Consider the following 26,260-nt stretch of genomic DNA (forward strand, 5'->3'; position numbering starts at 1 on the left):
TTATATCCAAACCTCGTATCCTATTCTCATATCCCAACCTCATATCCTGTCCCCATATCCCGACGTCATTATCCCTTCCTTGTATCCTGTCCTCATATCCCGTCCTCGTATCCCATCCTCAAATCCCAACCTTATTATCCCGTCCTTGTATCCCAACTTCATAACTAAACCTCATATCCCATTCTGATATCCAAACCTCGTATCCCTTCCTTATATCCCATCGTCGTATCTATCCTCATTTCCATTCCTCATATTCCAACCTCGTATCCCGTTTTCATAATCATTCCTCACATCCTGACCTCATATCCTGTCCTCGTATCCCGTCCTTGTATCCCATCCTCAATCCAAACCTCATATCCCATCCTCATATCCAGTTCTCAGATCCTAGCCTCATATCCCGACCTCATATCCCGTCCTCATATCCCATCCTCATATCCCGACCTCATATCCCGTCCTCATATCCCATCCTCATATCCCGACCTCATATCCCGTCCTCATGTCCCGACCTCCTATCTCGTCCTTATATACCGACCTCATATCCCGTCCTCATATCCTGTCCTCATATCCCGTCCTCATATCCCGACCTCATATCCCGACCTCATATCCCATCCTCAATCCAAACCTCATATCTCATCCTCATATCCAATTCTCAGATCCCTTCCTCATATCCCGTCCTCATATCCCGTCCTCATATCCTGTCACCTGCCCAAACTATGAATGTTTCCATGTACTGACAGCAATGTTATATCCTAAAATGGAGAATCCTTTAAAGTCGGTCTCCGTCACATTTGAATACCACTGTATTGGACCAAATTATTCAGATCTAGTGTATCCCAACTAGGGTGCCTCCAGCTGTTGCAAAACTACAACTTCCAACATGCCCGGACAGCCTTTGGACAACATGATGGGAGTTGTGATTTTGCACCCTGGTTAGGAAACACTGCATTAAAGTTACAGACATTTGGTAGCAGAACCCAGAGCTCCATCCATCTGCCGGCCACCTGCTGTAGCTAATGGGTACAGAGATTTTCGGAGCAATCTGTGAACATTTGTCTCTCTAGAAATTTGTCCTTGTGACCTCTGCTGCCTCCGTCAGTGTCCAAGGGCACATGACACTTATAGATGCACTCTTTGTGGAACAGTTTTCAGGGATACTTTCAAATGTATTTATGTAATGAACATGTGGTGGCCCAGTACAGGAGTTGCACCCCTGTACCCTAGCTACACTGTCCGGCAGACTCCATACATTGACCCCTGGGCCCCCCCTGCACTTATGTGGCAGCCCAGGATCCAGCTGTATACCTTTGGGTGGTGTAGAGGATAAACCATCTTCCCCTAGGGTAATTCCATCTACCCACATCACACCCCCACTACAAACAGGGTCCCCCAAAACAGCATCATGAGGTTCCCATAAGCAGTTCTCACAAGAGTATCCTTTTAAATACCACCAAATAAACCCATAAATTCCCTTATGAACAGCCCCTGATATCCCCCCCCCACCCCCCAAGAAGCCAGGATGACCCCATTAAGGAGTATGTTGCGTGTTTTTCCCCCATGTGTGATGTGCATCCTATTGTTTTTAATGTGAATATGCACTGAACTATGGTGCACAATGTTTACACTGCATACGCACTGCAATATGTGCGTATAAGTGACATGGTGGTGAATGAGCCCTAATGAATGGAGATAACACGTGTCCAAAACAACAGAATAAAGAATAAAAGATGCAGCAGAAATCCAAGTGCATTCCTCGGATATCTGTCACGTATATGGTGAATATTTGTACAACCTATTGCGCAATAGCCAGAGAGCCCAAAAGTTTAGGGGGTGTATGTGTACGTAGCACACTGTTGCAAAGAGCAATCTCTATAGGTAGAAAGTGCAAGTGCAAATAGTTAAATATACAGCCATAAAGCGCAATGCATACCGACAGGGAGGATCTGCCCGGGAGCCATTGGTACGCCAGACCCTACATAGGTTTTGGTAAGATAACCTTCTTCTGGGGGTGTTTGCAGCTGTGTGCTTATGCTCCTTCTATAAGTATTATTATCATTATTATTATAATAGTAAAAAGTATTATTTGCATGGTTATGCCTTATGCACTCGGTTGCTTTAGTCATTTATCTTTCTGATCATTGTATTTTCACTGCCCGAGATTACCACTAGAGCACCTTTCTTCAGTTGCTGTTGTTGTTCTATTGTTATTTTATGTATCGCAATGTGTTTAGTTTTGTTTGAATTAAGAAAATGTATACTTTTACATTACCATCTATATAATATGCTCAACAGTGGCAGTATGCACCCATCTACACCTGTGTGCCCTTGTAAACCATACCTGAGGGAACCCCAAAACAGCTTTATGTTATTCTTAACAGTAGCAGAGTGTCCCCATACTTTGTACGTGTGCCATTTCAAACTATTCCAAAATGACCTCCAAAACCGCTATATGATCTTCTCAAGAGTGGCAGTGAAAAATTGCACCTGAAAACCCTTGCAAACTAAACCAGAGTGACCCCCAAAACAACTATATGAGATCCTCAACAGTATCAATGTGCCCCCATAAACTGTACCTGTGTGTCCGTGCAAACTATACTAGAGTGATCCAAAAACAGTCATATAATATTCTCAAAAGTGGCAGTGTGCACTCAAATATTGTACCTGTGTGCCCTTATAAACTATACTAGAGTGACCCCCAAAACAGCTATATGATTTCCTCAACAGTGACAGTGTGCCCCCATAAATAAGATATGTGTGTGGCGTCGGCGCACGATGAGGAATTATCCTGTTCGTGATCCAAAGTCTGATCACTTTGTGACGCCAGGACACTGTTATCCTATACACGGTCCGAGGTCGGAGACAGCGTCTCCTGGGCCAGACATGGGGAGTAAATTAACACACAGACATCAGGTTACGGATAACTGTCTTTACTGAGCTGGCGCAGATGGTAATACACACACAGCTAGCCTTTAATGTGAGAGTGCGGCCTAACCACTTGGAAGCTCTGTTGCCTTGCTGGGACTTGTGCTGCTCACACCAAATAGAATTATACTGGAATTAGATGAAAGATTTAATCCTGGTAGCTAAGGTCCTGTCAAGGTAGTGAAGCCTTTTTCCGCAGGGGCATGAATTTCCTCCTTGCGAGTAATCCATGCAGGATGACCAGTTGAGAGATTAGATTTGAAGTAGGCCTCTCCTCAGAGCACACGACACACAGCACACCTGAACCACACTGTGGCTCAGCACGAACTAGACTGACTAACTCCTCCCCTGCACTACGCTATACAGGGGAGACTTTTGGGGTTCCCATTGGCAAGCAGGGTCACATGGGGTTTACTGCTCTCAATTAAAGGCACAATAACATATAAAACATATGTACATATAATGATATCTTAATTAATTAAGAAAATATATTACTCTGTAATAGAATCAATTCAACAGTGAGTCCTTGAGAGGGCCCAACACCTTGTGCTGCCCGAGACAGACCAAAGCCACAGGACAGCTATTGGTGCTAGGACACCACATGTGTGCCCTTACAAACAATACCAGAGTGACCCCCAAAATAATCATATGGTATCCTCAAGAGTAGCAGTGTGCACCCATAAATGATACCTGTATGCCATGTAAGTGCCCCTTAAAGGGGTACTCCAGTGGAAAACATTTTTTATTTATCAACTGGTGCCAGAAAGTTAAAAAGATTTGTAAATTACTTCTATTAAAAAAATCTTTACCCTTCCAGTACTTATTAGCAACTGTATGCTACAGAGGAAATTCTTTTATTTTTGAATTTCTTTTTTGTCTTGCCCACAGTGCTCTCTGCTGACACCTCTGCCCGTATCAGGAACTGTCCAGAACAGCATAGGTTTGCTATGAGGATTTTCTCCTGCTCTGGACAGTTCCTGATACGGGCATCAGGTGTCAGCAGGGAGCACTGTGGACAAGACAAAAAAGAAATTCAAAAAGAAAACATTTCATCTATAGCATACAGCTGCTAAAAGGTACTGGAAGGGTAAAGATTTTTTAATAGAAGTCATTTACAAATCTGTTTACCTTTCTGGCACCAGTTGATTTAAAATAAAATGTTTTCCACTGGCGTACCCCTTTAAGTGTCCCTTTCAACAATTCTAGATGTTTCCTATAAACAGTGCTGGATGAGCCCGTAAACTGACCCTTATAGTGCCAGAGTGCCCCTAAAAATGCTGTTGTGAACCTTAAAGGGGTATTCCAGGAAAAAAAATGTTTTTATATATATTGACTGGCAATCTTAATCCTTTCAGTACTTATGAGCTGATAAAGTTGAGTTGTTCTTTTCTGTCTAAGTGCTCTCTGATGACACGTGTCTCGGGAAACGCCCAGTTTAGAAGCAAATCCCCATAGCATACCTCTTCTATTCTGTGCAGTTCCCTAGACAAGCAGAGATGTCAGCAGAGAGCACTGTTGCCAGACAGAAAAGAACAACTCAACTTCAGCATCTCATAATTATTGGAAGGATTAAGATTTTTTAATAGAAGTAATTTATAAATCTGTTTAACTTTCTGGTGCCAGTTTATATATAAAAAAAAATGTATAGTGAGCCATTATAATTGCCTCCAGGGTGCCCCCTTTAATTGGTGCCCCCTATAATTGGTGCCCCTATAATTAGTGCCCCCTATAATTGGTGCCGTAGTGTTCCGAGTACAGCCTAAACCAGCATCCAGATGCACTTTTAGCATTTTACACTGATGTTAGTTTTTCCTGTACCATATGACCCCTGCAGTATTCGAATTGGTATTCAGTGAGTACGGGGTTAACCTCTTCCCCCAGAAGGCTGTTCTGGTATAGATTTCCTCTCCTCCCGTTGTTTATATGATTACTGCGCCAGTCACTTTCGGGCAGGACTTGGCTCTCCGCTGTGTTTTTTTTTTTTTTTTTACAAATCTCCACCGAACCTGTAATGAACGGCGTACCTCCAGACTAATGTTTTTCAACCAGGGTGCCTCCAGCTGTTGCAAAACAGTGTTGAGTGCGAATATTCAAAATGCGAATAATTACCGCGAATATCGGCATTTCGCAATTCCGCGAATTCTTAGAATATAGTGATATATATATATATTCGTAATGACGAATATTCATGTTTTTTATGAAAAATATTATGCAAATTTATGCAAATATTTATGAAAATATCAGAACATCCAGACTGGATACTTATCCCTCCCTTCTTTTAGGTGGAAGATATAATTGCGCATGCGCACTATGCAAATTTTATTAAGAATTTTCGCATGAAAAAAAAAAAAAAACGAACATAGCGAATATGCGAATTTCGCGAACGTAGGACAAATATTCGGCCATATAATCACGAAATATGGCGAATTTGAATATGGCCCCTGTTGCTCATCACTATTGCAAAACTACAACTCCCAGGTGGGAGATATAATTGCGCATGCGCACTATGCAAATTTTATTATGAATTTTCGTATGAAAAAAAAAGAAAACGAACAAAGTGAATATGCGAATTTCGCGAGCATAAGACGAATATTCGGCCAAATATTCACTAAATATCGCAAATTCGAATATGGCCCTGGTTGCTCATCACTATTGCAAAACTACAACTCCCAGTATGCTGGGAGTTGTAGTTTGGCAACAGCTGGAGGCACCCTGGTTGGGAAACACTGCTCCAGACTAATGGAGTTGTAAACTGTGAAGCTGTTATGTGGAGGGTCCCTGACAGCTGCAGATCTCACCGCGGCCTCTGGTTGAATGTATATACAGTTTATATGGTACATATATATACAGTTTATACAATATATATATATATATATATATATATATATATTTATACTACTTAGTGCTGCATAAATGGGGGGCCAGAGCTGGTCAGCCGAATTTTGGATTTACACAATATGGGATATTCCCTATTCCTAACTGGGAAGCTGTCCCTCCTTTTGCAAAATTGTAATGTCATTTAAAACTGATAGATTTCTTCAATATCCCTATGACAACACTGAACCAACAGATTATTAAAGGGGTACTCCGGTGGAAAACATTTTTTATTTTTTTATTTTTTTTAAATCAACTGGTGCCAGAAATTTAAACAGATTTGTAAATTATTTCTATTAAAAAATCTTAATCCTACCAGTACTTATCAACTGCTGAAGTTGAGTTGTTATTTTCCGTCTGACCACAGTGTTCTCTACTGACACCTCTGTCCGTGTCAGGAACTGTCCAGAGCAGGAGACGTTTTCTATGGGGATTTTCTCCTACACTGGACAGTTCCTGAGACGGACAGAGGTGTCAGCAGAGAGCACTGTGGTCAGACAGAATAGAACAACTCAACTTCAGCAGCTGATAAGTACTGGTAGGATTAAGATTTTTTTTTTTAATAGAAGTAATTTACAAATCTGTTTAACTTTCTGGCACCAGTTTTTAACTGGAATACCTCTTTAATGATCTGTTGGTTCAGTGTTGTCATAGGGATATTGAAGAAATCTATCAGTTTTAAATGACATTACAATTTTGCAAAAGGAGGGACAGCTTCCCAGTTAGCAATAGGGCATATCCCATATTGTGTAAATCCAAAATTCAGCTGACCAGTTCTGCCCCCCAGATTTACAAATCTGTTTTAACTTTCTGGAGCAAGATGATATGAAACAAATTGTTTTTCACTGGAGTACCCCTTTAAAGGGGTTATCCAGAATTAAAAAAAAAAAAAAGCTCCACTCTTGTCCTCAGTTTACGTGGGGTATTTTGAAGTGAAGCTGAGTTAGATTGAAGTGAATGGAGTCTGGAAAAAAAAATTTATACACAAAATTAAAAAATTCACAATGTGCGCCCCTTTAAAGGGGTACTCCGGTGGGAAACTTTTTTTTATTTTTTTAAATCAACTGATGCCAGAAAGTTAAACAGATTTGTAAATTACTTCTATTAAAAAATCTTCATCCTTCCAGTAATTATTAGTGGCTGTATACTACAGAGGAAATTCTTTTCTTTTTGGAACACAGAGCTCTCTGCTGACATCATGACCACAGTGCTCTCTGCTGACATCTCTGTCCATATTAAGAACTATCCAGAGCAGGAGAAAATCCCCATAGAAAACATATGCTGCTCTGGACAGTTCCTAAAATGGACAGAGATGTCAGCAGAGAGCACTGTGCTCGTGATTCAGCAGAGAGCTCTGGGTTCCAAAAAAGAAAATAATTTCCTCTGTAGAATTCAGCAGCTAATACGTACTGGAAGGATTACATTTTTTTAATAGAAGTAATTCACAAATCTGTTTAACTTTCTGACACCAGTTGATTTAAAAAAAAAAAAAAGTTTTCCACCGGAGTACCCCTTTAACAAATAAAATAAAAGAATGTTGACCCTGCATCACTGCTATTGTGCTAGTCAGGAAAGCAGCAGTGGCCTTAGTGTCTTCCCCCATGGCACAATCAGGCATTGGGCATGTTGTGGGGACCCCGGTAAACAGTCCATCAAATGTCAGATTCCTGGTGAGTGTAAAATATGTTTTGTTTTTTTTTTGTTTGTAGAACGGAGGGTTTGCTGATATTATCTGCTCTGCGACATCATGTAAATCCTCAAGTAGACAAAGAAGAGCACTTCTCGAACCCTGATCTTGTCGCCCAAGTAGAAGCCATTGCAAAAAGTCCACCATTCATGAAGAACTCTAGACCAGTAGTCTCCAACCTGCAAACCTCCAGATGTTGCAAAACTACAACCCCCAGCATGCCCGGACAGCCAACGGCTGTCCGGGCATGCGGGGAGTTGTAGTTTTGCAACATCTGGAGGTCCGCTGGTTGAAGACCACTACTCTAGAGCTTCGCCTGTGTTCACATCAAGGCTATGTCCACCTCCACAAACAACTTTTCCTTGCCCCCTAGGAATGATAAAATTAAAGACATTTGCATATAGTCTTCATTATAAGTTTCCTCACAAGTTTACTTACAATGGCCTCAACATACAATAGTTTCAACATACAATGGTCTTTTCTGGACCATTGCAACTTGAAACCAGACTCAACATACAATGTACAGACAGTCCAGATCTGTGATACCTGTCAATGGCTGGAAGAACCGACCAATCAGAATGGACATTCACTGGTAAAACTCCTGTATTACTGAATCGTATGCACTGACTGGTGTCTGGTAGCGCCCCCTACAGTACAGGGAGGTATTACATGTTCTGTACTCTTTACCTGTACCAGGGATAGCTGCTCCTTTGGACATCAGGTGAGGGCGGCTCCATGTTACTTTTTTAGTACATTGTGTACTGTACAGGACCCTGAAGAAGCTCCTGTCCTCTACATAGACAGTGATTACAGCTCCCAGCAGATCTTTATTACTTTTATATATAAGGACTTGTATTATCTATATTAGTTATCTACTTATTTTTCTTTAATCCTCACTTTTTCCTATTTTTGGATGACATTTTGGTGGCTTCAGAACCAATTACCAGGTTTCCATAGAGTTATGGTCTCAACATACAATGGTTTCCACATACAATGGTCATCCTGGAACCAATGAATATTGTAACTTGAGGGAACACTGTAGTAGGTTGAAGCTCTGTGAGATGGTGGACGAGCAGCCTATTACTACTGAGGCTTCAGGAAACTGGGAAAGCTGGGTGGCAAGCAGTATGCCTGCCACCAAGCTTTCCCAGTCTCCTGAAGAGCGTGGCTTTTCCTCACCTACAAGATTCGGGTTGGAAGACCGGCTTCAGAACCAATGACCAGGTTTCCATAGAGTTCTTTTCTCACCATACAATGGTCTCCACATACAATGGTCGTCCTGGAACCAATTAATATTGTAACTTGAGGGACCACTGTAATTTCCAAATATTTGTCTACTGCACCTATGCAGACTTATGTGTTTCCATGGTAACATACTACAAACAAAACCCGTGTAGTCCGGTCCTGCAATCACACTGCCTTCCGTCTACATCTTGCTTTCATGATAGTTTGATAGAAAGACACAGATGGGTGACAGTATGACTGCAGAATCAGACTACACAGGGTTAGTCTGCACATGTCTGCAAGGGTGCTGTAGACACATAACGATAGGCGATTTGCAAAGTTGCCACATAAGTCTGCATAGTGGATTATAGCACTGCATTCCCCCCTGCATATCAAAGGGCTTATCCAGGAAAAAAAACTTTTTTATATACATTAACTGGCTCCAGAAAGTTAAACAGATTTGTAAATTACGTCTATTAAAAAAATCTTAATCCTTTCAGTACTTATGAGCTGAGGAAGTTGAGTTGTTCTTTTCTGTCTAAGTGCTCTCTGATGACACGTGTCTCGGGAACAGCCCAGTTTAGAAGCAAATCCCCATAGCAAACCTCTTCTACTCTGTGCAGTTCCCGAGACAAGCAGAGATGTCAGCAGAGAGCACTGTTGCCAGACAGAAAACAACAACTCAACTTCAGCAGCTGATAATTATTTAAAGGATTAAGATTTTTTAATTGAAGTAATTTACAAATCTGGTTAACTTTCTGGAGCCAGTTGAGATATATATATATATATATATATATATATATATATATATATATATATAGATATATATATATATGTATATAAAATATATATATATATATATATATATATATATATATATATACAGTGGTCCCTCAAGTTACAATATTAATTGGTTCTGGGACGACCATTGTATGTTGAGACCATTGTATGTTGAGACCAGAACTCTATGGAAACCTGGTAATTGGTTTTGGAACCACCAAAATGTCATCCGAAAATAGGAAAAGGTGAGGATTAAAGAATAATAAGTAGATAACCAGATAAAGCAAATCCTTACATATAAAAGTAATAAAGATCTGCTGGGAGCTGTAAATCACTGTCTATGTCAGTGTTTTCCAACCAGGGTGCCTCCAGCTGTTGCAAAACTACAACTCCCAGCATGCCCGGACAGCCGTTGGCTGTCCGGGCATGCTGGAAGTTGTAGTTTTGCAACAGCTGGAGGCACCCTGTTTGGGAAACAATGGTTTATGTAGAGGACAGGAGCTTCTTCAGGGTCCTATACAGTACACACAGTGTCCCAAATGGAGCTGCCCTCACCTGGTGTCCAAAGGAGCAGCTAACCCTATCACCGGTAAGGAGTATTACAGAACTTGTAGTTCCTCCCTGTACTGTAGGGGGTGCTACCAGACACCAGTCAGTGCATACACTTCAGTAATACAGGTGATTTACCAGTAAAATGCCCATTCTGATTGGTCAGTTCCTCCAGTTGTGAAACGTTTCGCAGATCTGGACTGTCTGTACATTGTATGTTGAGTCTTGTTTCAACTTACAATGGTCCAGAAAAGACCATTGTATGTTGAAACTATTGTATGTTGAGGCCATTGTAAGTTGAGGGATCACTGTATATATATGTGTGTATGTATGTATATATATAAAATTTCCTGGAATACCCCTTTAATTCTTCCAGGGAAAACCATGAAATGTATAGTCCATGTGGGTGGAAGGTGGAGGATCCCTTTACCATCCGCAGTAGTGCAGTATATTTCCCGCTGAGCGATTTCTCTTGGCCTCCGCTGCACATCTGAGCGTTAATTACTAGGACGTCTGCCAGAGCGCTTAATTTTCCAGTGTAATCTCATCACCTCCCGGACATCTTTATTTCCTCACCAGTTATTCATGCATTTACTTTTTTTATTTTAATGTAGTTTGAAGCTGAAATCCAGAAGATTTCGGAGGCTTACGAGAGCCTGGTGAAGTCGTCCACAAAGAGGGAAACGTTAGATAAGGCCATGAAAAATAAGCTGGAGGGGGAAATCCGGAGGCTGCACGACTTCAACCTGGATCTGAGAGGTAATGGGGTCCTGATCTCCTAATCTCCATGTCTCTGATTTAAAGCGGTTGGGGAACCCCTCTCTATGTACCCAGATAAGACATATGCATGAGAATTCCTGCAACGACTGGAGGCACCCTGCTTGGGAAACACTGGTCTAAGGATTTGTGGGGGTTCCAGCGTGTTGGCCACCACTAGTGAGTAATATGGCATTTCGTCAGCTGGGCATGTTCTCTGTTCCTTTATTCGACAAGGAGACAAGGACCCACTTTCTTGCAATTGGTGGTGACCCCTGTGGTTGGACCCCACAAATCGGATACTTATTATTTTTCCTGTGTACAGGTGATAAGTTTTATTCTTGGGATAACCCCTGTATTTTACATGTATTGGAGCAATAATGTATGCACCTTTTAAAGGGGTACTCCGCCCCTAGACATCTTATCCCCTATCCACAGGATAGGGGATAAGATGTCAGATCACCGGGGACCCCCGCAATATAGCATGCAGCACCCTCCTGTAACTGCTTCCGGAAGCGCTGGAGGCTCTCAGGCTAATTCCTCCCGACCACATCACGTCCCCTCCCATAGACTTGCATTGAGGGGGCGGGGTGTGACGGCACACGGGGGCGGAGTTGTGATGTCACGCCCCACCCCCTCAATGCAAGTCTATGGGAGGGGGCGTGACAGCCGTCACGCCCCCTCCCATAGACTTGCACTGAGGGGGTGGGGTGTGACGGCACATGGGGGCGGGGTTGTGATGTCACGCCCCACCCCCTCAATGCAAGTCAATGCAAGTCTATGGGAGGGGGCGTGACGCAGTCTCGCCCCCTCCCATAGACTTGCATTGAGGGGGCGAGTCGTGACGTCACACGGGGGCGGAGTTGTGACGTCACGATCTTCCGTCCCCATAGTCGGGAGGAATTAGCCTGAGAGCCTCCAGCGCTTCCGGAAGCAGTTACGGGTGGGTGCTGCTTGCTATATTGCGGGGGTCCCCAGCGGCGGGACCCACGCAATCAGACATCTTATCCCCTATAATTGGATAGGGGATAAGATGTCTAGGGGTGGAGTACCCCTTTAAAGTTACCCTTCCCTACAGGCCTGAAAGTGAAGCATATGTTCCATCCATAATAACACGTTCAGCACAGAGCGGAGTTCCTCTCATGAGTCCGTCGGGTCAGGGAATCCTCTTTCCAGCCCCTAATCTTTCATCTTTGTTTCCTGTCTTTGTGCAGATCGGCTTGAAACAGCCAACAGGCAGCTGGCCAACAGGGAGTATAATGGGCACGAGGACGCAGCGGAAGAGGGGCACTACGCCTTGAAAAGTGAGTCCTGTATTTTTAGATTTTCTGATTTCCGAACTGAAAAACTTTCTCCTAAATCGCCAGCGAATACAGAGGAAGATGCATACAGTGCATTGGGAACCTGATAGGGGGGAAAGACCTCTCTGCCACATAGGAAGAACTACTGTTATAAATGGCACAGAAATGGAGAACAGTATGCAGTTAGCTCCCCCTAGTTGTGGCTGCAGGCATACAAAATGTTACAATTTATACCCAATGTTGTGCATATGGAACTATATATTAGAAAATACAAATTTGTGTTGTCATTTGTCATAAAAACAGAGTTATCCTTTAGGGGGTACTCCTGTGGAAAACGTTTTTTATTTTTTTATTTTATTAACTGGTGCCAGAAAGTTAAACAGATTTGTAATTGACTTCTATTTAAAAAAAATCTTTACCTTTCTAGTACTTTTTAGCAGCTGTATGCTACAGAGGAAATGCTTTTCTTTTTTAATAAATTTTTTGTCTTGTTCACAGTGCTCTCTGCTGACACCTCTGTCCGTGTCAGGAACTGTCCAGAGCAGGAGAAAATCCTCATCTGGACAGTTCCTGACACGGACAGAGGTATCAGCAGAGAGCAATGTGGACAAGACAAAAAAATAAATTCAAAAAGTAAAGAATTTCCTCTGTAGCACACACAGCTGCTAATAAGTACTGGAAGGGTAAAGATTTTTTTATAGAAGTCATTTGCAATTCTGTTTAATTTTTTCTGATTTAAAAAATAATAATAATAATGTTTTCCACCGGAGTACCCCTTTAAGTGTATATCAGTATGCAGTCAGCACCCCCTAGTGGTGGCCACAGGCATACAAAATTTACCACTATGTCCATTCAATCCCTATCATTACAATGTAACATCTGGCCAAAATACATTATCTTCTAAAATACGCAGAGTATCGCTTTGACTTTGTTGCATATTCGAAGCCGTCCATGTAACGCGACTCTCCATTTATTCGTAGAAGCTTCTTATCTTCAAAGCCTTCCCCGCTAGACATGTTGTGATTGTCTGAATTCTGAAATATAGTTGAATATTAATCCCCGGCTCTTATACCGGATCGGCCACACTGCTGAGATCTGCCGCTCTCTATCACCGCGCAGCAGGATCAGTCTGCCAATATTTACCATTGGGAGTAGTTGCTATGCTAAACGCTTCATAGTAACCGCAGAGGGACATCAGACAGGAGTGACAGCCGGGAGCTATGGGGATAGGTTAAACCAGTGAACACATTTCTATATAAAATGTTCTTTGTGTTATAAAGGCCATCAAATAAAATATCTCCAGTAATAAATTACGCACTATGAAAGGCCATTGTACATAACAATTACAGGAAGCCTGTCATCTCATTCAATTTACAATTCATTATATGAATAGAATTAGCATTAAAGAGGTTTTCCAGGACTTTATCATTGATGATTTCTCCCTAGATAGGCTATTAATAACTGATCGGTGGTGTGTGTCGTCACCCGGCACCCTACCGATCAACCATTTGCTAGGGCCTGCATACCCAGTGAGCCGAGCTGGTACCAGACGGCTCTGTGTATTGTGTAGTAGTCAGGCCATTAAAGGGGTACTCGCGTGGAAAACTTTTTTTTTTTAATCAACTGGTGCCAGAAAGTTAAACAGATTTTGTAAATTATGAAGGAAAAGCCAGTGGAGCACTCACCAGGTAATCTTCAGTCAGAGGCCTTTGTTGTAAAAGATCTTACAGGTACATGCAGGGAAAGAAGATGGTAAGGACGTGGGGGTACACTGATCGGCGACGGACCGTTTGCGCGCCGAAGCGCTTCGTCAGGCCGGTGTACACCGGCCTGACGAAGCGCTTGGGCGCGCAAACAGTCCGTCGCCGATCAGTGTACCCCCACATCCTTACCATCTTCTTTCCCTGCATGTACCTGTAAGGATGTGGGGGTACACTGATCGGCGACGGACCGTTTGCGCGCCGAAGCGCTTCGTCAGGCCGGTGTACACCGGCCTGACGAAGCGCTTGGGCGCGCAAACGGTCCGTCGCCGATCAGTGTACCCCCACATCCTTACCATCTTCTTTCCCTGCATGTACCTGTAAGGATGTGGGGGTACACTGATCGTCGACAGACCGTTTGCGTGACGAAGCGCTTCGGTGTGCAAATGGTTTGTCGCCGATCAGTGTACCCCCGCGTCCTTACCATGTTCTTTCCCTGCATGCACCTGTAAGATCTTTTACAATAAAGGCCTCTGACTGAAGATTACCTGGTGAGTGCTCCACTGGCTTTTCCTTCCTATTGGATGTTCTGATGTCTTTATGTGCATAGCACCTAGGAAGTGTCAGGTATGGCTCTTTAAGGACTGTGTGAAGCTAGAGTGTGGAATTCCGAATTACCGAACAGTTGAGGGGAAGGTGCTAAGACCAGTGTCTTTGCTTGTTAGATTTGTAAATTACTTCTATTAAAAAAATCTTAATCCTTCCAGTGCTTTTTAGGGGCTGTATACTACAGAGGAAATGTTTTTTTTTTTGGATTTCTCTTATGTCACGACCACAGTGCACAGAGCAGCATATGTTTGCTATGGGGGTTTTCTCCTGCTCTGGACAGTTCCTAAAATGGACAGCAGAGGTCAGCAGAGAGCACCGTGGCCATGACATAAGAGAAATCAAAAAAGAAAAACATTTTCTCTGTAGTATACAGCCCCTAAAAAGTACTGGAAGGATTAAGATTTTTAAATAGAAGTAATTTACAAATCTGTTTAACTTTCTGGCACCAGTTGATCTTAAAATTACCCCTTTAATTAAAGTGTATGAGAGCTGAGCTGCAGTAACCCAGCACAGCCACTAAACAATATACAGCGCTGTCTGCTTCTGTGGCAAAACACATAATATGGCACATCACTGGCTCTGTTCACTGTGCATGCAGGCGCCACGGCTCTGGCCAACAAATGATTGTCAGCGGGTGCCAGGTAGCGGACCCCCACCAATCGGATATCCTGAGGATAGGCAATCAATGACAATATGTCAAGGGGCTCGCCATTATTTTATGGGTAACGTTCACTGAAACCAGTACAAACAATGTATCACTGGTTCTGCCGGAATTTTTGGCCACATTGCCCTCAGCTTCACAAAGCATACTCGCCAAAAGTCCCAATGTCACACAGACATGTCAAAAGTTTTGATTGTTTGGGGTCTCAGCAATCAGACCCCCACCAATCTTTAGATATAGCTGGGAGAGGCGAGTGGCAGCTGCTTGCTCTAAGTTATTGCAGGAGACAGACTCCATTATAAGTGTTCAGAGCCCATCTTCTGCAATCAGGAGTCAGACCAGCGGCTAGCCAGGGAGTAAAGGGGACATCCACATGCTTCTCCAAGCTATATCTAGAAATCAGTGGGTGTCTCAGCCCTGAGACCCCAACTGATCAAAACTTTTGACATGTCTCTGTGACACTTTTAATAGTTTGAAAATAGTAAGGCACTCACCTTTCGGCTTTTTTTTTTTTTTTTTTTTTAAATAAGCTTTATTCAGCAGCTTCTCTTAACAACATGGGTTTTTTTTTACATTCAGGAAGTGTGTTCCAATGGCAACGGCTGTTTCACAACCTAATGTTTCTTCACAGCCGTTGCCGTTCGAACGCACTTGCTAAATGTAAAAACATCCATGTTGTTCAGAGAAGTTGCTGAATAAGGCTGGGTTCACATCAAGTTTTTACCAATATGGGACCGCATATGGCTGGGGGGACCTAAAACCTTGCGCTCCCATATCCCTGCCGTATGCAATTCATTTCAATGAGCCGATCGGAGTGAGACGCTTACTCCGGTCGGCTTATTTTTGCCCCGTATGCAGTTTTCCCATGGCACCTAAAATCGTAGTCGACCACGATTTTAGGTCTGGTTGTAAAAGCGCATACGGGGCAAAAATGAGCTGACTGGACCGAGCGTTTCACTCCGATCGGCTCATTGAAATGAATTACATACGGGAGTGCATAGAAAGGCATACGGGAGCGCAAGATTTGAGCTCCCCCCTGCCGTATGCGCTCCCGTATGGGGGGAAACGTAATGGGAACCCAGCCTAAAGCAGTGTTTACTTAAGCTAAATGGTGAGTGCTGCATTTTTTCAACTGTTACACATGTGGACTCCAGTGGAAAACTTTTTTTTTTTTTTAATCAACTGATGCCAGAAAGTTAAACAGATTTGCAAATTACTTCTATTAACAAATCTTAGTCCTTCCAGTACTTATTAGTGGCTGTATACTGCAGAGGAAATTCTTTTCTTTTTTTATTTTCTTTTCTGTCACAACGACACTGCTCTCTGCTGACACCTCTGTCCATGTCAGGAACTGTCCAGAGCAGGAGAAAATTCCCATAGTAAACATACGCTGCTCTGGACAGTTCCTAAAATGGACAGAGGTGTCAACAGAGAGCACTGTGTTCATGACAGAAAAGAAATCCCAAAAGAAAAGAATTTCCTCTGTAGTATTCAGCCGCTAATAAGTACTGGAAGGTATATAAGTAATTTACAAATCTGTTTAACTTTCTGGCGCCAGTTGATTTAAAAAAAAAAAGTTTTCCACCAGTTGCATTGTCTCTTTTAGACTAGGAGACTTAAAGGGGTACTCCGCCCCTAGACATCTTATCCCCTATCCAAAGGATAGGGGATAAGATGTCAGATTGCTGCTGCAGCACCCCGCTATCATTATTTCGCAGAGCGAGATCGCTCTGCACGTAATGACGGGCAATACAGGGGCCGGAGCATCGTTACGTCACGGCTCCGCCCCTCGTGACGTCACGGCCCGCCCCTGTCAATAAAAGTCTATGTGAGGGGGTGTGGTGGTCGTCACGCCCCCTGCCATAGACTTGCATTAAGGGGACGGGCCGTGATGTCATGAGGGGCGGAGGCATGACTTCACGCTGCTCCGGCCCCTGTATCGCCCGTCATTACACACAGAGCGAACTCGCTCTGCGCAGTAATGATGGTGGGGTGCCGCAGCGGCGATCCCCGGGGTCCCCAGCAGCGTGACCGCGGCGATCTAACATCTTATAAGATGCCAGGGGCGGAGTACCCCTTTAAGTTTCCCCAACACATTGGGATTAAATGAATATTGGCACCAGTTCACTATTTAATGTGTATAGGGCCTCCTAACTCTCCACCTATGGCAGAGGTGTCTGGCAGCGGCTTTCTCCATATTTAGAATATATACACACTCGAAAGAGCATGCATCTGTATAGGGAGTTTGGGAGAGATAACGCAGAGTCCATTCACACTTGAATGGGAGTGCGGAATCCCATAGAGGTCTATAGACATTAATTTGAGGCGGAATTCCGCAAACAGAAATTTTTCCTTGTGAATAGACCCTAATAGCTATCTAATGTGTATGGCCAGCCTTTTTATTTTTTTTTTTTTTTTTTAGCAGCTCTCTAGCTAATAGTCAGGCAAGGTATGAATACATAGAATTACTATGACCGTCCATAATAAATAGTCAACTGTAGCAGCAGCCACCACATTCAGACAACTCTATTTATCCAAGACTTTGTTTATTCCCCAACGAATGGAATTAGCTGACGGAATGTCATGAATGGATGTAGGTCACATGGTCCTGAAAAGTGCACGTAGTCATGAAGGTCATGTGACCACTCATCTGATGCGTGAAATCATTATATGAACAAGCTCTGCGTTGTCTGCCTGGAGGAGAAAACTCCTCTGACTCATAACTGAGGAGCGACATCACTTTACAACAATTAACAAAGAATCAGCGGGAAGGAATGACTTAGACCAAGTCGGAAGGAAGGCGCAATTATGGCTGCGATGATCATAACCACTAAATACCTAAATTTCACTAGAAGGGTTTCATTATCAAAGGCCTCTTATCACCATCTAATAGGGGTTGTTGAAGTTTAGAAAAATAGATCTTCTTTTCACTATGTCTGGTAAAAAAACAAAAAAACTTTTGTATTTTTCCTAATCACAGATAAGGCCTTTGCAATTTTTGACACATTGGTTGTCATTTACTATTTGGATTTATATGTAAATTTAGGAGAAAAAAGTCAGGGGAATGTATTTCACTATATTTACCGTACTTTTCGCCGTATAAGACGCACTTTTTCTTCCCCAAAACTGGGAGGGGAAAAGTTGGTGCGTCTTATACGGCAAATACACATTAAAACCCTGTCCTATCGCGGCGGTCCCTGCAGCCATTAACGGCCGGGACCCGCGGCTAATACAGGACATGACCGATCGCGGTGATGCCCTGTATTAACCCTTCAGACGCGGCGATCAAAGCTGACCACCGCGTCTGAAACGAAAGTGACACTAACCCGGCTGCTCAGTCGGGCTGTTCGGGACCGCCGTGGTGAAATCGCGGCATCCCGAGCAGCTTTCAGCACACCGGGAGGGACCTTACCTGCCTCCTCGGCATCCGATCGGCGAATGACTGCTCCGTGCCTGGATCCCTTGCATGGCCGGCGCTCTCCTTCGTCGTCATCACATCGTCGCGCACGGCATCTCGTCATCCAATAGGAGCGGCGTGCGTAGCGACATCATGGCGGCGACGGAGAGCAAGGATACCGGGCAGCAGAGACGTTCCGGAGCGACGGGGACACCCCGGGGACGCGGCGACAGCGATGGAGGGCGACATCCAGGGCAGCGGTGACTGGTCCGGAGCAGCAGGGACACGTGAGTATTACCTCCTATACCAGTGGTTTTCATCCTGCGGACCTCCAGATGTTGCAAAACTACAACTCCTGGCATGCCCGGACAGCCAACGGCTGTCCGGGCATGCTGGGAGTTGTAGTTTTGCAACATCTGGAGGTCCGTAGGTTGAAGATCACTGTCCTATACTTTATATTGTATTTGGTTCAGAATCTTTTTTTTCTAGATTTTCCTCCTTTAAAATTGGGTGCGTCTTATATGCCGGAGCGTCTTATATGGCGAAAAATACGGTATTTATGGCATGCGTCAAACATACCAAAGTTTGTCTATATTTCTGACCATAACGTTACTTTCAGTGTTTTTTTTTTTTTGTTTGTTTTTTCAAAAAGTGGCCATGCTTTTAAAATTTTTCACAACCTGAGCTAAACTGTTTAGACATGTATCCCCAATCCACAGGATAGGGTATAAGTGTCTGATCGTGGTGGGTTGGACCCCTGAACGGGGCCCTGGCTACTTACACATCCACAGAGCAAAGCGGCCCTCACCTTCCTTGACAAATGCAAGTGATGGCCCGCTCGGCCAATCACAGGCTGCAATGATGTCCTGACTGAACCAGTGATTGGCTGAGCGGGCCGTCACATGAGTTTCTCCAGGAAGGTGGGGGCTGAAGTGCCCTGAGGACACATAAATAGCCAGGGCCGCATACAGGTGATCGCAAGAGGGGCCAGCAGTTAGACCCCGACCCCTGTAAATAGGGGATAAGTGTCTAAAAAGTTCAGTATTCAGTCCCTGGAGGACCCATTTCATAAAATTCTTCACCCTGTTTTTGGCAAATTTTCAGGCTGTGATACTTCACTTACAATAGGCGGTTAAGAACGTTGATTAATTTTCCCCCACTTTGGGGAATATTAGTAAACAACCCCCTTTCTCTTAAGTCAGTGCACATCTTGAAGATTACATTCATATTGTTTCTGCATTTGCCATAGAGCCACAGGGTTTCTTAAAGGGGTTATCCAACATAAAATTACTTTGCTAATTATTGCTAATGGGTCGTTCCACCCATTGAAGCGCAGACAGGCTCCCTTTCAACACCTAACTAGTGATGCATTGTCTTGGGCTGCAATGCAACCTGGGGAAACCTGAGACAACAATCATTTTGTATGCTGCTAAAAACGAACATCCGGGCAAAGATCACAGTGAATTGTTGAGACCACCATCAAACACAGGTACTGACACTATATAATGAACTACACTAACTTTACAGCTTTGTAGCATGGTCAAATAGAAAAAGAATTCCCGGAATACCCCTTTAGGCAATATACTCACTTATCTGGGTGCTGGCTCATGCTTGATACAACACAAAACTGTATACTGTACAGTGGCAGCCAGTTGTAAAGTGGACAGAGCGTGTGTGGTGACCCCGAGTTGTGGGGTGACCACAGGGCGTGAAGGGTGTAGGTGGATGGGGCAGATGGCATTAACCCCAGGGACAAGATGTTATTAACCCCTAATGTTTTTGACACCAGAGTGGTTTTTGGGGAACGGTAACCACCCAAACGATATCCCCATTATCCCAAGGTTAGGCAAGGCAAGAAGAGTCCACGACCAGGTTATGGTTAATGAAGGCTTTACTGAGGTCAGACAGTTGTTACAGTCTTTACAGCTAGGCCAGAATCCCAGAGAGTCAGCCATTAGCAGGGAAAGGGCCTTTTAGATCAGACTTCCATGCAGCCCCTTTGACTATAATTGACTTGACTGGTAACTTGACTTGGTTTTAGGTAGAGACAGTAGATATAGATGGCTGGACTTACTGACATATGCAGGTTTGAGGCCTCCAGGTGTACTGGATGCTGGATCTGAGGTCTGTGCCTCAGCAAAGGTCTGGTGTAAGAGCCAAAGAAAGAGATTGTAATGGCCGCCCCTCTTATAAAGGGGGGCTGAGCAAGAAGCCAATAGGTCAAGCTGCAGGTCATGTGTTTAACTGGTGCTCTCTGGGTAACATGTGATAACATAACATGAGATAACTCCAAAGGTCCTTTAGACATTTACATTGGTCCTCCAAAGGTCCTTTATACTTTATATACACATAATACATAACCTTGTACTGGCTAGACATAGTAACACTAACTTCATTATGGGGGAGACACTTCAGGAGAGCCCCCAGGACACTGAGGGACTCAACTTGACAGGGTCTAAGTGTAGTGCAGGACTATGTTCTGTACTGGGACATTACACGTGCAATAACGGGTAACCACACATATGCAAATAGTGGTCACCTAGATATGAATTCAAGTTGTCGGCAGGCAACCTAACCTAAATCAACCTTCAAAATTCTCGGCTGTCAGGGCATGGTGGGAATTGTAGTTTTGCTCCTGTGGAGAGTCTTAGGTTGAGGAACACTGGCCTGGTGTCTGATTGGCCATTTTTTTTAAGCTAGAGCCAACATATCCCCACACTAGGCCCATATAAGGGGCTAGCCCCCCCCCCCCCCCCCATCCCAGACTCAGCACCACCTTAGAAACCTGTGTACGTATACATGTAAACATTTTCCCCCCTTCATTTATATTCCGTATGTAGCAAGAATGAATAGGCCTGAAGAGGTTTTCATTAAGAGCTTTATTAAGTCTTAGTCCGCTCACAATGGAGCCGCCTCTAGCGCAGTTAATTACTTCAGATTTCGCCGCGTCGAACCGGACAGAATAGACCGGGAAACAATATGAAATGTTGGCACGTAATTAAACCTGACAAAACAAGAGTTCAGGCCATGGAAGCCGGCGTCTCTCATGTGCAGCCAAAATACTTCTGCCTTGTTTGCTTCATTTGAATATGGGGATCAGAGGCCAAGCTTCTTCTACCGCAGGGATGTGCGTCCCTCATCGACGGGGGACAGAGGCGTCCGCTCCACGCTGCCACCTCCAAATCACACGGGCGGCTATAAAGATACCATTTCCAGCTTAGCTCTAAACCCCTAGCTATGGACGTCATTCACACAATTGGATCTGGGGGTTCGGAGAAGAAGAAATATGGGATGTGAAGCGGTGGTCATGGGGGGGGGGGTTCAGGAATTCTTCTGGACTTGATGGGTAGACATATCATTGTCAGAAGCGGCTGTCAGCTTTTCTTTGATAAGAGAGAACAATGGATGGCATTCAGCTGAACAGTGCGTGTAGATAAGATGGACACAAAGTGAAATCATTTTTATAATATATTCCTATAGCAATCTGTGCTTGTAGTTCTTCCAAAACACCGCTTCTAATCCCTTGAATGGCCATACAGTGAAAAGATAAAATTCTCTTTGCCTGCGGCCTTGTGGCAGTGGGAAGAAGACAATAAGCAGGGTATTTGGGGTTATTAAAATGTTGTCTAGCCAAAACTAACTTATCCCCTATTCATAGCTGATCACGTAGGGTCCGACCGCTGAGACCCCCTTGCAATCTCTGGAATGGGACGCCAGCTCTCAATGAGGAGCGCGTGTGGTAGACAGTACGCGCTCAAATCATTTCTATGGGAGCGATGAAGAGACCCATGTACAGCACTCCCATATAAATGAATGGAGCGCGTGCCGCCTACCACACATGCGCCTCAATGAGAGCCGGGGTCCCGTTCAGGAGATCGCAGGGTCCCAGCGGTTGAACCTCTTACGATCAGCTACTTATCCCCTATCCTGTCCATAGGGGATAAGTCAGTTTTTGCCGCCATGCCCCCTCCCATAGACTTGCATTGAGGGGACGGGGCGTAACCTCACACGGGGGCGGAGTCGTGACATCACGATCTTCCGTTCCCGTGGTCGGGAGCCAGAACCTCCAGCGCTGCCGGAAGCAGATACAGGTGGGTGCTGCATGCTATATTGCGGCGGGACCCCCGCAATCAGAAATCTTATCCCCTATCCTTTGGAAAGGGATTAAGATGTCTGGGGGCGGAGTACCCCTGTAAAGGGGTATTCCATGAATCAAAAAACAGGCCCTTTTCCTTTCAAAGACCTCTCCCTGTTTGTCTCCAGGTTGGGTGTGGTTCTGCAGCTCAGTTCCATTGAAGTGAATGGAGCCAAGTTGTAATACCACACCCAAAGTGGAGACAAAGAGGGCGCTATTTTTGAAAGAAAAAATGCCTGTTTTTTTTTATTCCTGGAATACCCCTTTAACATGGACACCCAACTGTTGGCCAATATCAGTCATTTCCCGCGTGTGGATGAAACATCAGGTTTTAGTGTTAGTGTGCAACTTGGTTATGGCCTTTTGATAACTTCTGACAAATCTTAAAGGAGCCACACAGGTGTCTGGAGGAGAGCGGGTTACTTATGTCAGTGCCAGAGGTAAGCTGGCACCAGGCCCAGATTCCATGAAGGATTCTGATAGTAACTGTTCTGTTCTTTAATCCATTCTACAGACAAAGAACAGTTGAAGGAGATGGAGGGGCTGCAGCGGGAACTGGCGGCTTTGCGTACGACCAACGAAGAGCAGAGGAGGCATATCGACATCCTAGACCAAGCTTTGAATAATGCCCAGGCCAAAGTGGTCAAACTAGAAGAAGAGGTAAGATTGGGGCAGACACCGGTCCATCCAGAGAGAGAGTTCAAACTAGGTCCAGACTGCAACATTGGTAGGAATCACCAACTCCCAGCATGCTCAGACAAACTATCAATATGGTAGCCTATGTTAAAGGGCTACTCCACTGGAAAACATTTTTTTTTTTAAATCAACTGATGCCAGAAAGTTAAACAGATTTGTAAATTACTTCTATTTAAAAATCTTAATCCTTCCAGTACTTATCAGCAGCTCTATGATACACAGGAATTTCTTTTCTTTTTGAATTTATTTTCTGCCTGACCACTCTCTGTCAGCAACTGTCCAGAGGAGGACAGTTCCTAAAATGGGCAGAGGTGTCAGCAGAGAGCACTGTGGTCAGACAGAAAGGAAATTCAAAAAGAAAAGAACTTCCTGTGGAGCATACAGCAGCTGATAAGTACTGGAAGGATTAAGATTTTTAAATAGAAGTGATTTACAAATCTGTTTAACTTTCTGCCACCAGTTTCATTTTTTTTTTCTTCCAGTGGAGTACCCCTTTAAAGGTTGTCCGGGCATGCTGGGAGTTGTAGTTTAGCAACATCTGGAGGGACGCAGTTTGGAGACCACTGCACTAAAGCAAGGCAGTTGCCCTTTCATTCTCAGAATTGGTGGGATTGAAGACATGGTATGTTCAAATAATTATATTTTCTAGTGACATGCCATCCCTTTTACAACAGGTTTCCCAACCAGCATGCCTGCAGCTGTTGCAAAACCACAACTCCCTTCATGTCCAGACAGCCTCTGGCTGTCCGGGCATGCTGGGAGTTGTAGTTTTGCAACAGCTGGAGGCACACTGGTTGGGAAATACTGCTTTACAAGATGACAATAACCATTTGATATATTTTGTTAAACTATACTTCTTATTTTAGCCATGCTATTTTTTTCTTAAAGTTGTACTCCGGAGGGAAAATAAAATGTTTTCTAATCAACTGGTGCCAGAAAGTTTTACAGATTTGTAAATTACTTCTATATAAAAATCTTAACCCTTCCAGTACTTATTAGCTGCTTTATGCTCCAGAGGAAGTTGTGTAGTTCTTTCCGGTCTGACCACAGTGCTCTCTGCTGACACCTCTGTCCATGTCAGGAACTGTCCAGAGCAGGAGAGGTTTGCTCTGGACAGTTGCTGACATGGACAGAGGTGGCAGCAGAGAGCACTGTGGTCAGACTGGAAAGAACTACACAACTTCCTCTGGAGCATACAGCAGCTGATAAGTACTGGTAGGATTAAGATTTTTAAGGAGACGTAATTTACAGATCTGTATAACCTTTGGGAACCAGTTGATTTTTAAGATTTTTTTTCTCTGGAGTACCCCTTTAACCCTTTGGAACAGCATGCAAAGTGCCAAAAGCAGATAATAAAATTATTTATTTATTTATATATTGATTCATTAATTTATTTATTTATTTATTTATTCCTTCATTTATTTTGTGATTTTTGCACATTTAGCTTAGTTTAACTTCCAAAGTTTTAGGATATATCCAGATCTGATTTTTTAAATAAATAGCCTCAAAGCTAAATAAAATAAAAAGTAACATTTAGAAATCAGGCAAATAAAAAATACTAAACTTTTCGTTTTGTTTTTTTGGTTATTGAGTCTCACAGTGTGGGTAGATTTCCCGCATTCACTTATGCGGGGAATATAATTTTTTTTTTGTTTGTTGTTTCCCCCCCCCCCTAAATCGATAAAACAATAGGAACAGCAAAAAAGTCATGCAGACATATTGAGCAGTATAAGACGTATTCCATCGGGTGAAGAAGCAGGTGGGCGCTGTCTTTTCGATGACCCCCGTGGTGCCTGTGTAACCCGTTCATCTGTCCCCCGCTATGAAACTAATTCTCAGTCAGACCAAATCAATATTAAGCAAGAAAAGATGCATGCCGGAGAAAGGTGGCACTATACTACTGGTACTTTTCTATAGGCTAGTTTTTCCCAACCAGTGTGCCTCCAGCTGTTGCAAAACTACAACTCCCAGCATGCCCGGACAGCCTTCGGCTGTCCGGGCATGCTGGGAGTTGTAGTTTTGCAACAGCTGGGGGAAAACTGGATGGTAAACACTGCTATAGACTGTATGGGGGATATTTATCAAAACCTGTCCAGAGGAAAAGTTGCTGAGTTGCCCATAGCAACCAATCAAAGCGCTTCTTTCACTTTTGAAAAGGCCTCTGAAAAGTGAAAGAAGCGATCTGATTGGTTGCTATGGGCAACTCAGTTACTTTTCCTTTGCACAGGTTTTGATAAATCTCCCCCATAAGAGTGTGTGACCGAAATAGTTATTTTGGGGGAGATTTATCAAAACCTGTGCAAAGGAAAAGTTGTCCAGTTGCCCATAGCAACCAATCAGATCGCTGCTTTCATTTTGCAGAGGCCTTGTTAAAAATGAAAGAAGCCATCTGATTGGTTGCTATGGGCAACTGGGCAACTTTTCCTGTGGACAGGTTTTGATAAATCTCCCCCTTTGTTTCTAAATACGGCACTATGCGCAGACCCTGAGGGTGTATTCACATGTACAGTATCCTGCCCATTTTTGATGCTGTGGATTTATTTACATTGAAATCTGCAGCATCAAATATGCGCAGGATACGGTACTTGTGAATACGCCCCGAATAAGAAAATGCATCAATACTGTGCATAACATGAACTGACCTCAACCCACGTTCTGATCAGTCCTTATGGGTGATGTCTAGCACCACCAGCCTCATTAAAGGGGTACTCCCGTGGAAAAAAAAATTTTAAATCGACTGGTGCCAGAAAGTTAAACAGATTTGTAAATCACTTCTATTAAAAAATCTTAATCCTTCCAGTACTTTTTAGGGGATGTATACTAAAGAGAAATCCAAAAAAGAAATGCATTTCCTCTGATGTCATGACCACAGTGCTCTCTGCTGACCTCTGCTGTCCATTTTCGGAACTGTCCAGAACAGGAGAAAATCCCCATAGCAATCATATGCTGCTCTGGACAGTTCCTAAAATGGA

General features: G+C 43.6%; 1 protein-coding gene across 4 annotated transcripts in view; it reads left to right on the top strand.

Annotated features, from left to right (window-relative positions):
- AMOTL1 (angiomotin like 1) overlaps positions 1–26,260 on the top strand; it is a 164,162-nt gene that overhangs the window by 121,740 nt on the left and 16,162 nt on the right. For all 4 annotated transcript variants that reach the window (XR_008889487.1, XM_056561506.1, XM_056561505.1 and 1 more), the window contains 3 exons: positions 10,648–10,792; positions 12,004–12,093; positions 23,107–23,252. Coding sequence is in view for 3 of the 4 variants with exons in the window: in XM_056561506.1 (XP_056417481.1) it covers positions 10,648–10,792; positions 12,004–12,093; positions 23,107–23,252 (381 nt within the window). In the remaining variant the exon portion in view is untranslated. The remainder of the gene's footprint in view (positions 1–10,647; positions 10,793–12,003; positions 12,094–23,106; positions 23,253–26,260) is intronic.

Source organism: Hyla sarda, chromosome 2 (assembly GCF_029499605.1).
Source record: "Hyla sarda isolate aHylSar1 chromosome 2, aHylSar1.hap1, whole genome shotgun sequence".
Classification (NCBI taxonomy): domain Eukaryota; kingdom Metazoa; phylum Chordata; class Amphibia; order Anura; family Hylidae; genus Hyla; species Hyla sarda.